The 12,286-nt window shown below is 51.2% G+C and overlaps 1 protein-coding gene across 3 annotated transcripts in view; it reads left to right on the top strand.

The window, feature by feature from the left end:
* The window catches only part of Znf362 (zinc finger protein 362), a 33,051-nt gene that overhangs the window by 14,733 nt on the left and 6,032 nt on the right, over nucleotides 1–12,286 (top strand). For all 3 annotated transcript variants that reach the window (XM_076565116.1, XM_076565117.1, XM_076565115.1), the window contains 4 exons: nucleotides 1,357–1,420; nucleotides 1,557–1,803; nucleotides 5,655–5,982; nucleotides 6,883–7,107. In XM_076565116.1, the coding sequence (XP_076421231.1) occupies nucleotides 1,357–1,420; nucleotides 1,557–1,803; nucleotides 5,655–5,982; nucleotides 6,883–7,107 (864 nt within the window). The remainder of the gene's footprint in view (nucleotides 1–1,356; nucleotides 1,421–1,556; nucleotides 1,804–5,654; nucleotides 5,983–6,882; nucleotides 7,108–12,286) is intronic.

Raw genomic sequence — 12,286 nt, 5'->3', positions numbered from 1 at the left:
GGGACCGAAGGCTGGCAGGATGGGAATGTCCTGGTCACCTCCCACCCACCCCGAGTCCTCTGCTCTCTGGTTGAGAGCAAAGTCTCCCCAGGATGAGGGTGAAGAGTAAGGCCTCTCACGGCGGCCACTTGCTTCCTTGTGGGGCCGACTTTTGTTCTGCTGAGGACGAGAATTTACCAAGCAAATGGCCTGGGAAAGCCGTTTGAGTAATCTGACTTCCCAACCCTAGCACCCTCGAGGTGTGGCGCGGCCTCTTCCTTCTCTCCAGGCCCCTGTTTCTTCACCTATATGAAGAGATAAGGCTGCCTTTTGCGCCTGCTTATCAAGTCAAGATCACAAAAGCGGATCCCTCCAAAAGTGCTTTCTGGAAACACTCACATTGGATTGTGTGCGTGTGGAGGGCTCTCTCCTCAGACTCCACCACGATTCCAGTAGGGACTTCTCGAGCTCACTGGAGCAGAAGAGGTCGCAGGCATTCCTTTTTGGTCTAAGGCTGCAATGCCAGGTAGGGAAGTAATTTTTGAAAGATGACTCAGTCCATGTGGATAGAAAGCAATGAATGATACCCCTGTGCAGCCTGAGCCTGTAAGTCACTTCTAGACTTGTTCTAGAGCCACAGGAAACTCAACCCCCCCTCCCCACCCCTGCCCCCTCCCTGGAGGACAGAGCTAGCCTCAAGGGCCTGGCCTATGTCTTGGCCTGCTTTGATTGAAAAGGCTCTCCAGCCCACAGGCTGCCATGAAACTTGCCAGCTGTGGGGCACTGGTGCCCTGGTCACGCCGTGCTGACCCCTGGGCTTCCCAGCCTCCTCCCCTTAAGCACAGCACTCTGACACCCCCAGCTTTTCAGGCCAGACCTTACACCTGTCCACCTGTCCGTGTTTGAATTTTCCAGAGGGTAATTCTTGAGTCAAAGGGAATGCTCATTTGGGTCTGTGGCAATTGTTCTACCACTGGCCCTCGGAGAGGCTGTAGCTTTGCCCCATCTCATGTATTCAGATGAGGATGTCTTCCCTCGGGAGGAAGTGGAAGTGTGAGGCTCCCAAACCGGTAGATTCGTGGCTGTTATAAAAGTGTTCTCAGGGTTCTCCAGGTTGTCTTGGGTCGGGGAGGGTTCCATGTAGGGTCCACGGGGTTGGCTCTAGGGGATGGGCGGTGGGCAGGTACTGGGAGCACTCGGGTCTGAATGTGACCTTTGCCCCTTGAGGTCCTCCCAGGGAGACACTGAATTCCCGACTTTTGAACCTGGGGATGTGGGTCTCTGGGCATGGTGGGAGGCCCACTTGGCTGAGGAATTTGGGTCCCAAGGGGTAAGGAGATCTCATAGCTGATAGTGACAGCCATTCTCTTCCTGCAGGATGGCCGAACCTCGATTTAACAACCCCTACTTCTGGCCCCCTCCTCCCACCATGCCCAGCCAGGTAAGACTGTCGCTCCCGCTGCCTGCCTTCCGCATTGAAGCTGCTATTCTTTGCCTGGATTTGGGCTGCAGCTTGCAGCGAGAGGGTCCTGGAGTGCGGCCCACCCACCCCAACCTGGCTCCTCCCCCTTCTGCAGCTGGACAACCTGGTCCTGATTAACAAGATCAAAGAGCAGCTGATGGCCGAGAAGATCCGGCCGCCCCACCTGCCACCCACCTCAGCCTCATCACAGCAGCCACTGCTAGTGCCCCCCGCGCCCGCCGAGAGCAGTCAGGCCGTCATGTCTCTGCCCAAGCTGCAGCAGGTGCCGGGGCTGCACCCGCAGTCTGTGCCGCAGCCCGACGTGGCGCTGCATGCGAGGCCGGCCACCAGTACTGTCACAGGTAAGCTGAGTGGGCGCGGCTGGAGGAGGTAGGGAGATATGGTGGGGTCTGTGGAGTGGGCGGGGCTGGAGGAGGTAGGGAGAGTAGGTGGAGTCTGTGGAGTGGGCGGGGCTGGAGGAGGTAGGGAGATAAGGTGGGGTCTGTGGAGTGGACGGGGCTGGAGGAGGTAGGGAGATAAGGTGGGGTCTGTGGAGTGGGCGGGGCTGGAGGAGGTAGGGAGAGTAGGTGGAGTCTGTGGAGTGGGCGGGGCTGGAGGAGGTAGGGAGAGTAGGTGGAGTCTGTGGAGTGGACGGGGCTGGAGGAGGTAGGGAGATAAGGTGGGGTCTGTGGAGTGGACGGGGCTGGAGGAGGTAGGGAGATAAGGTGGGGTCTGTGGAGTGGACGGGGCTGGAGGAGGTAGGGAGATAAGGTGGGGTCTGTGGAGTGGGCGGGGCTGGAGGAGGTAGGGAGATAAGGTGGAGTCTGTGGAGTGGGCGGGGCTGGAGGAGGTAGGGAGATAAGGTGGAGTCTGTGGAGTGGACGGGGCTGGAGGAGGTAGGGAGATAAGGTGGGGTCTGTGGAGTGGGCGGGGCTGGAGGAGGTAGGGAGAGTAGGTGGAGTCTGTGGAGTGGGCGGGGCTGGCAAGGTCTGTAAAGAACGTTGGGGCAGGAGCTGGTCCAGGTGGGACTTGGTGATGGTAGGACCTGACCAGATGGGACCAGAGTGGGCGGGAAGGGTTGTAGGGGAAGCTTGGTGGAAGGGCTAGTGGGTGCTAGCCGTAGCTCCCAGGCTTCCTCTGACCTTGAGCTATGAGAATCCCTTCCCAACAGCTGGAAGCTTACTAGGAAAGTGAGATCCTCAGAGGACGCAGAACCCCGTAAGTTTCAACAGATAGAGGAGAAGAAAAGGAAAGACTCAAGGCAGACTTGGGTGGTGGGGCCGGAGGATGGAAGGGCCCTGGCCGAGGGAGCAGTGTGTAGAAGGCCAGAGGGCAGGTTGTTTAGTTGGGGAGGGCTGGGGGATTCTGGTGTGGTAGTGACTTCAGTTAACACCTGTGTGTGCCTAGTAACAGTCTTTCCTCACAGCGCCCTGGTGAAGGGGTTTGCCAGTGCTGGGGTGAAGAACAGGCAATGTTTGGTAATTAACCAGCATCTCCATGCAGCCCAGCCAGCCTGCTGTCTCTATCAGCAGAGGAGAAAAGCAAGGCAGAAGTCACTGTGGTCCGCACTCAGCAGTTTGGACTCCCCCCCCCCCCCCCGGAACAGCGGGGAGGCAAGGCTTTAGGAAATCTAGTCTGGTCCTGAGGTGGAGACGGGGTTCTGGGCCCAGCACAGAGGCAGGGAAAGCTTCTGGAGAAGATAGTGAGGTGGACCACACAGAGCTGTGGGGATGTGGAGAAGTGGATTGATCCGAAGGCACGGAGAGGCATCTCTGCTGGTCAGGATGTAAAGAGTGCAGAGAAGGAGGTGTGTGGGAGACTCCCAGGGCTGTGCTCCTGGGATGGGATCAGCCGAGGAACAGCTCACTGTTGAGTAGGTTGAGACTGGGGTGCAGGGGGAACACCCAGCGAGGGTCAGGAGGCCACCAAGGCCGGGTCTGCTCCCTCAGCGGCTCACCTCTGCCACCAGCCAAGTGACTTTCTCCCCCTTCTCTTAGAGACGCCCCCAAATCGTGGGCCCTGTGAGCCTCCCCAGGCCCCAGCTGCACTCTGCAATCTCCCGTTATTATGATTTTATTAAATTTATTTTTTCATTGTAAAAGTAATATTAAAAAAGCAATATAAGCAAATTAAGGGAAATTTGGAAAAAGGAGGAACTAAGAAAAAAATTACTCATAATCCCCAGTGCCTAACCCAGAATCTTTTTTTCCCTCTTAACCCAAAATCTTAGAGACTCTTTTAAGTGCATTTTTTCCTTTTCCATATTTTTGTTTGTTTTTTAATATGTACATGTTTGCTGTGTGTGTGGCAGGATTGTGTCAGTGATTTAACTTTTTTTCCTATTTGCCATTCTATCCCAGACATCTGTGTTGTACTTTCATTGTAAAGGTAATAACATGGCCATTACTGAAAACCTAGGAATATCAGAGAACCTGAAAGCAGAGATGTTTAGCCTTGGTTCTGCTATTGTTACCATTCTTATGTATATTTCCCCTGTAATTTACTTTATCCTTTAATCACAGATGTTTAAAAATGGGTGACTTCACCGAGTAAAAGATTCAAATAATTTTGAAGCAGACAGACAAAGTATGAAAATCCCCCATGACCAAAAATTCCCCTCCTTTGTTAAAGAGAACCGTGTTAGCCGGCAGGAGCCTCTCGGGTCTGCCTCCCTCCCTGTTGGCACACTCATGGTGTGGTGTCTGCTTGTGTAGTTAGCGTGTGCTTTCTGGGGTAGATGGGCCCTTGTGAGCTTGCACAGTCTGGCATTTCCCTGTGTGCCTGGCATTACAGCTGTCCTGTTTTGGTGGCCGTAAAGGTCCCATTTCCCGATCCGCAGCCCTTGTTGAGGACAAGCACTTTATACCGTGTGTGGAATCCCAGCTCTGTGTGGAAAACCCCGCATCTTTGTGCTCAGGCACAATTGTTTCCTTATGGTAGTTTCTAGAAGTAGAATCAATTGCCCGGTTAAAAATTATGAGCATTAATTAAACTTTTAATATCTACTGCCAACTGTCCTCAGTGGAGGCTGCATAAGTATACATTCCTGCTACCAGTGGCCCAAATGATACCCACACCAACCCTGGATTTTATTTTGATGCACAGATTTTGGCATATTGAAAAATATATAGAAATAGATTTTAAAATGAGTCAGATGATACATACTAGCATCATATTTTACCTACTAAAGTTACGGTTACAGATGTTCGTGGCCCCTTCTTTCCTTTTCCCTGTGTCGTCTAGGCTGGCCTGGACCCGGCCACCCCGAGCTTAGCCTCCCGAGTGCATGGACTCCAGGCAGCCATGACTCCATTTCTACCTTCTTCTTTCAAAGAATGACTTTTCACCTGGGCGGGCACAGTAGTTCATGTGGGAGACCGAGGCAAGAGGTTTAGGACTTCAAGGCCAGGCCAGCCTGGGCCACAGGAGACCCTGTCTCAAGAAGCAAAACTAATAAATAGAAACTGTCATTACGGAATTTGGGGGGGTTTCTCCTTCAAACTTCATTGCTATGGGATCGGAAAACAGTTAAGCCATGGCTTTTACATCTTGCCCTGCCCCCACACCACGTTTGTGCGCGTCGGCTGTTTGTTTTTCCTGTGCACGCATACACAGCCCTTTGAAACAAAGATAATGGGAAGTTAGGAAGCGCAGGCTGACCACTGTTTACCCAGCCCTTCCCCAATTTGCATAATTCAGTTGCCTCTGAAATTTTGCTATTATAAATAACACGGAGGTGAATGTCTGTGTGCCCGGGACTTTTTCTGTGGGTGGAATTATCTCTAGAGTGCTTCTTGGTTTCTGTAGTGCTGGGGATCAAACCCAAGGTCTTGTGCTGGACCAGCACTCTACAGTGAGCTAGACCTTCAGCCCTTAAACTGACTTCTTTTTTTTTTTTTTTTTTTTTTTTTTTGGTTTTTCGAGACAGGGTTTCTCTGTGTAGCTTTGCGCCTTTTCCTGGAACTCACTTGGTAGCCCAGACTGGCCTCGAACTCACAGAGATCCACCTGCCTCTGCCTCCCGAGTGCTTAAACTGACTTCTTAATCTAACTAGCCTTCATCTTCTCTAAGGCATTTTACACAGCTGTAAGCTGTCGTAGCCCTGAATTTAGGATTGGGAAGAGCTCAGAAGGGCAAGAGGACCTGTCAGTCACAGAGCTGGGTGGCCTGTGCTAGCTGTCCTCATCCTGCCCCCTTGTGTGTGTCTTCCCAGGTCTGGGCCTTTCCTCTCGGACCCCTGCTGTGAGTACATCTGAGTCAACTCCAGGCACTGGCACAGGCACCAGTACCCCGTCCACACCTACCACCACCAGCCAGAGCCGCCTCATCGCCTCATCCCCCACCCTCATCTCAGGGATCACCAGCCCCCCCCTCCTGGACTCCATCAAGACAATCCAGGGTCATGGCCTCCTTGGCCCCCCCAAGTCTGAACGCGGCCGCAAAAAGATCAAGGCAGAGAACCCAGGAGGTCCCCCTGTCCTTGTTGTCCCCTACCCCATCCTGGCCTCCGGTGAGACCGCAAAGGAGGGCAAGACATACAGGTGAGGGTCTCTTCAGACGGGGTCTGGGTGGGGTTGCGGTGGAGATGTGTGCCTAGAGCTAGAAAGTGGGACCCCAGGGGATAAGGGTGGGGAGCTAAGATTCGAAGAGCAGGGTAGAGTCCCACCAACATACCGGGCCATCAGGGAGAAGGCGGGAAGAGGAATAGAGTTTAGCTCCATCAAAGGTGGTCCAGGGCAGGTGTCTGGAGTTTTACAAGTCCTGGCCTTCCTTGATCCATGAGAGTTGTCTGGACCATGTGAAAACATCTGAGGAGCTTTCACAACATGCTACTGCCAGGGCTGGACCTCCAGAAGTTCTGAGTTAGTTGGGTGGCGGGAGGGAGCTAGGCATCTGTACTTGTCAAAAGGTTCCAGAAGGCCGGGCGGTGGTGGCTCACGCCTTTAATCCCAGCACTCAGGAGGCAGAGCCAGGCAGATCTCTGTGAGTTCGAGGCCAGCCTGGGCTACCAAATGAGTTCTAGGAAAGGCACAAAGCTACACAGAGAAACCCTGTCTCGAAAAACAAAAAAGAAAAAAAGAAAAAGGTTCCAGAAGATTCTAACACACAGCCAGGTCAGAATAACTTAGCCTGTGAGAACCTCCTCCCCGGGGACCACAGGTGTGGCTATAGGCAAGGTCTTTCCTGGCTTCCCTGTGGTTGTATGTAGCCCTGTTCCCCAGACAGCTACAGATGTTCCCAGATGTCAGAGCTCCCTCCAGACTAGAAGGTGCCTGTGCTGGAACTTGCCTCTGACTCTCCCGAGTGGATCCCTGTCCTCTGGACTCCACAAGTAGACTCTGCCCCAGGCACATGGTCTCTTGGCTAGAGAAGGTCTCCCTGGAGATGGACAGAAGCGGGTGGGGGATCTTCCCAGGTGTGAAGTTGCCTCTTGCCTGCAGGTGTAAGGTGTGCCCGCTCACCTTTTTCACCAAGTCAGAGATGCAGATCCACTCCAAGTCACACACAGAGGCCAAGCCCCACAAGTGCCCGCACTGCTCCAAGTCCTTCGCCAACGCCTCCTACCTGGCTCAGCACCTGCGCATCCACCTGGGGGTCAAGCCCTACCACTGCTCCTACTGTGACAAGTCTTTCCGACAGCTCTCCCACCTCCAGCAGCACACCAGGTAGGTGCCCCCCCCCCCCCCCCCCCCGTCCTCTGCTGTGGCCCCCCCACCCCCCCTGATGCTTGGTGCTGGAGCTGCTGCAGGGAGGGGCAGGGACTTTCAGGGGTCTGTTGCCCCCAGGGTCAAGTTCACATTCCTCTGATGCGTCTTTTAGTCCACACTGATAAAGCTCTTCCTCCACTTCCCCGAGCCCTGCTCTCAGTCCTACATAACCCTTCTCATCTCCTGGTCTCGGCACTTATCAGTGTCCTTTACTTGAGATATCCTGGCCACCTCCTCTGCACCCCTGGGTCCTGCTTCCTCCATCGTAGCTGGTTCAGGTGCAGCTTCTGTGAGCCCATAGGTCCCAAGCATCCAAGGACTGTTGGCCTCCATTCAGTCAGGGGTGGGCCGTCGGATACTTGCCTGTGTGTTTTTCTACTTCCGTCAGTATTTTGGGAGCCGTGGAAGGCAAGGGCTTCGTGTCCTGCATTTCTGTGTGCCCCCGTGGGTGGCAACGCACATGAGTGTTTGGGCATTTGTTAAGTATTTGTGGACTAGATAGACCTAGTTTGAACAGAGAACATGATTCATCTGTTTAACAGACGTTACGGAGCCCCTGAGCTGTGCCAGATGGAATTCTAGGAACAAACCAGACAAAAATCCCTGCCTGGTGGCGTAAGGTGACTTAAGGAAATCAAAGCGTGCGTGAGGGAGAGTAGAGACTAGATACAATGACCAGAGGAGTTAAAGAAACAAGTTCGGAAGACTGGAGTCAGTGTGTTCCATGTGCTCCGGCCCGGCGACCAGCTTGTTCATGTGACTATCGTGTCTGAAAGTGAGGTCGGGTGTTTCCTAGTGTCGACTGGACAGTGTCAGTGAAGGGACTGTTTGATTGTGGAGCCTGTAACTAATGACAGCTGAGGTTTCCCTTTCCTGGAAGGGACCAAAGCCATATAGGGAACTCTGTGTTTTATTCTTAGTATTACTCTAAAAATTGTCCTGTGGTGTTGGGAATCAAACCTATGGCCTCATGTGTGCTAGACAAGGGTCTACCACTGAGCCATATCCCCAGCCCTGGTAAATTTTGTTGTGATTTTTTTTTTTTTTTAAAGCAGGGATTAAGCCCAGAGCTTTGTGTGTGCTAAGCAAGTTAGGTACCATGGAGCTACATCCCAGTCCTCTTAAAATTTCTCTTTTTCTTTTGAAACAGCGACCTGTTCTATACCCAGGCCAACATTGAACTTGCTTTCTTCCTACTTCTGCTTCCTAGTAGCTAGGATTATGGTGTGGGCCACCAGGCCTGGTAACATTGTTGTTTGTGTTTATCGTCGTGGTGACCTTTGCATCCTTTATCCCAGGGTGCAAATGTTTTGCCTTGTGTGTTTCTCTGGTGTGGGACATAATATGTAGGTTTAGTAGTAAGAGTGAACGACAGTGTGACCCAGGGCAGACTGTCAGCTTGATTTCCCATTTCCATGCCTCCTCAGGCACAGTTCGGACTGCATAAGTGTGTTTCAGTCATTTTCTGATTTTGTCATGCCTTGATTTTTAAAAATGTGGCTGGTGTGATGCACATAGGTGTGAAGGACCTGGTACTGATGAATAAGCAAAGATCTGCCGGTAGCCTGGGTTGTAGAATTATAGCATATGATACAAAATGCTGTCAGAAGACTGCCGAGCCCCTGGGCCAGAATTTTAATCACTGTGTGTATGTGAATTTTCCCCTTATATTATTGGGCATCAGTGTACTGAGAATTAACTGATTTCACCTCTGCCAGACTGTGTGACGGGAGGACACCTCCCTTTTAGAGACTAAGTCTCAGTGTATCAAGGTTCCTGGATTATTTTCTTATTTTGTTTTATTTGTCATTATAAAGGGGTGATAACACACAAGTAGCAGAGGCAGGAGGATTGGGAGTTCAAGGCTAGCCTCAGTTACATAGTCAATTCAAGGCTGGCCTGGGCTACATGAGATCCTGTCTCCAAGGCAGAATAAAACCAATCAACAAATGTAAAGGGGGGGGGGGGCGCTTTGACGCCACACGATGTGGAACAGGTCCAGCCTTGTGCCAAGGCAGCCTCATTCTCACGAGGTACTGTCATGCCTAATTAAATGAGATTTGTCTTTAAATGTGACATTTCTGGCATGGTCACGGCTACAAATTTGATTTAGACAATTATATCCCGTTAGGAAGGAGAGCAGATTCCTTTTGAGCCTACTTATGGGACTAATGATGGTAGAAAGGAGGGGGTCTCACTCGAGCAGGGAGGGACCCTGCCAAGCACTGCAGTTGTTCTGTGTGGGTTTGTACATGAGGTCAGTCATATGTGTTGTTTCTGAGCGAGATATGATTTTAAATTTTCCTTGATAATTAGCAGATAGGGGTGCGAAATTTCTGTAGCCCTCCTCCCACATGGATCTGAAGGGTTAAGTGAAGCAGGTCATCTATTTGGAGACTGTTTTATTCTATTTTGTTAAATATAGCTTCCTAAATGAAGGGTCGGAGACAGACCAAGTAGAGGCTGCTTCTCATGGGCCCTTTTAAAAAATGAAATATTAACCATAATGAGATTAGCTTCATTCACCTTGGTGACAATTCCTGTCCTCTAACCCCATGTCTGTCAGTCGACTGGGCTGTGCTGCCCTCATCTGGACCAAAGTCTCAGGCAGTGTCTGACCTTGGGCTGGTGTCACATTCGAAACACAAGGAACTGAGGTCTGTTCCAGGCTTCTCTCAGGCTTCATTCACTTGACGTTCTTCAGGAAGATTCCAGAAGTTTCTGACCTGCTGTTCAGAGCAGAAGCCTTAAGGCAAATGTGAGTGGGCCCAGAGGCCTGTTGACAGGACCGCATAATTCTGCCCAGTCCACTGTAAGAAGCAGTAAGATCAAAGGGGGAATAGAATCTGCCACTCAGGGCTTATGCATGCCACTCACTGTCTAAAGACATGATGCACACAGCAGGGCTCACCTTCAGGGCCTTTAGTTTATCCCGTATACTTAGTTGAGAGAGGAATTTTACATTTAGAAAGCATTTTTGTGTGTGTCTGTGGTTCAGGGGATCAAACCCAAGGCCTTGGGCATACTAGGCAAGCATCTACCACTAAGCTGCATGCCTGCCCAAGACATTATGTGCATGCATGGGTGGGTGGTGAGAGGTAGGTGGTATGTGTGTCTGGTTTATACACATATGTATATGAGCACAAGTATGGAGGCCAGAGGGTATCTGTCCCGTCCTGTCTACTTTAGTCTCTGGCTGAGCTGGGAGTTGGTCTGGTATCCAGCCAAGCCTGGCAGTCCTCTGCCTCTGCCTCCACCTCCAGCCCTAGGATCATGAGGGTGTGTGTTTAGCTAGCCAGATCCAGCTTTCATGTGAGTGCCGGGGATTCATGTAGAAGAAACTGGGGCACTTTATTATTCTGAACTAAGGGTCTAGACCTGAGAAAGGCCACCGAGCTCAAAGTTGGCAGAAATGCGTAGAAGCATTAGTTAAAAATAGACACAGTCTCAGTGGTTAAGAGCACTTACAACTCTTCTGGAAGACTTGAGGTGAGTGATCCCCACCACCCACATCAGGTGGCCCACAACTGCCTGTAACACCAGCTCCAAGAGGATAGAATTCCTCTGACCTCTCTGTGGACACCCGCACTCACATGCACAGATACACACACACACACACACACACACACACACACACACACACACACACACACAAAGTACATCATTTTTTAAAGTTAATAAAAAAAATAGATACAGTAGCAAGAAGTAATAATGACTAAGAATTCTTTTTTTTCATAAGTAGACTTTGTTTAAGCATATTTAAGAACCAATATGGGAGGGCTCATATTTGTAATCCCAGCTCTTGAGAGGCAGGAGGGTTGCTGAAAAATTGAGGCCAGCCTAGAGCTGCAGAGTAAGATCCTGCTGGAAATAAGTAAACACGTGAAATGGGGGGGGGGTAGGGAGGAAGAATGTGAGCGAGAAAACAAAACGAAAATGAACTGGCCCTTGAAGGGGACTGTTTTGCCAGAATATTCCCAGACCCTGGGGATCGCTTCTGTTTCTGAGGGCTTCTTTCTTTTTTTTAATGTCTCCCCCCCCTTCTTTCCCTCGTTTGTGTGACTCAAGTTTGAAGTAGGCAGGAAACAAAACAGCATGAGAGGAATCTGTCAACACTTAGGAGATAATTACAAGTCACAGGGCACCAGCACATACAATTAAGCACCGTGTCTTAACCCAGTGGCAAAGAGATGGGTTTATAAGGCTCCCCAGCCCCAGGACCCCTAGACAACCACCAGATCAAGGAATCAACCCCGTTCCGTCTGCAGAGACCACGTCCTGTCTTCCTGCCCTTGACAACCAAGCCACCAGGGCCTGTAAGAAACCCAGGCTGCACTCCCAGGGTTACTGTCAGGACGGGAGTGAAAGAGAGTGAATCCAGAGCAGAAGCTGTGCCGGACAGACACCCCACAGCTGCACAGTCAGCAAAGGCCGTGCACTGCACCCTGGAAGCTGAAGGAGCCGTCCCCAGACCACTGTTGGGATGCTCCTATTTAGTGACGCTCAGAAGAAACTTGTGTTTGAAACGGAGGCACATGTGATGAGCAGATGACTCCCAAACTGTCCCACAAGCCCAGATTCGGGACGATCATCTAACTAAATGATACACACCCCATGCATGTATCAGCATTGTAAGCAGGACACTCTCTACTATGGTCTGTTTATGGTGGGTTCACAGCACGCGTCTTACGCAGTTGTGACAAAGAGATGCACACGGGAAAGGTACCACATGTGTGCAGGTACCGGGGTGTGAATGTCGGGGATGAAGCTGCTTCAGGAGGAACTGAGTCCAGAAGGGGGCTCTGTCTATTTATGGAGGCTAGTGCCAGACAGAGTGACACTACCTGAGTGTGTTTGCTTATGCCGGGTGCAAACTGTCTCTTGGGTTTGTTTTTCTTGGCCTGGCGGTGTGATGTGATGTACATATATAATCATAACCGCAGCTGGGAACAGTGTCAATTGGCTTTCTTGAGTCTGATGACAATAATTATAATATTAAGAACAGCTATTCAGCATCCAAGGGCTCCCGTGTGCTTGACACACAGCGCTTTAACACGAGGCGGGCCCCGGAAGTCTTTGTACGGGCTGAATGTGTGTCTTCCTAGGAGAGAAAGAAAAAAGCCACGGAGAGGGATTC

This window comes from Peromyscus maniculatus, chromosome 2 (genome assembly GCF_049852395.1).
Source record: "Peromyscus maniculatus bairdii isolate BWxNUB_F1_BW_parent chromosome 2, HU_Pman_BW_mat_3.1, whole genome shotgun sequence".
Taxonomy (NCBI): domain Eukaryota; kingdom Metazoa; phylum Chordata; class Mammalia; order Rodentia; family Cricetidae; genus Peromyscus; species Peromyscus maniculatus.
The sequence above is the reverse complement of the archived record's forward strand: the minus strand, read 5'-3'. Positions and strand labels throughout refer to the sequence as shown.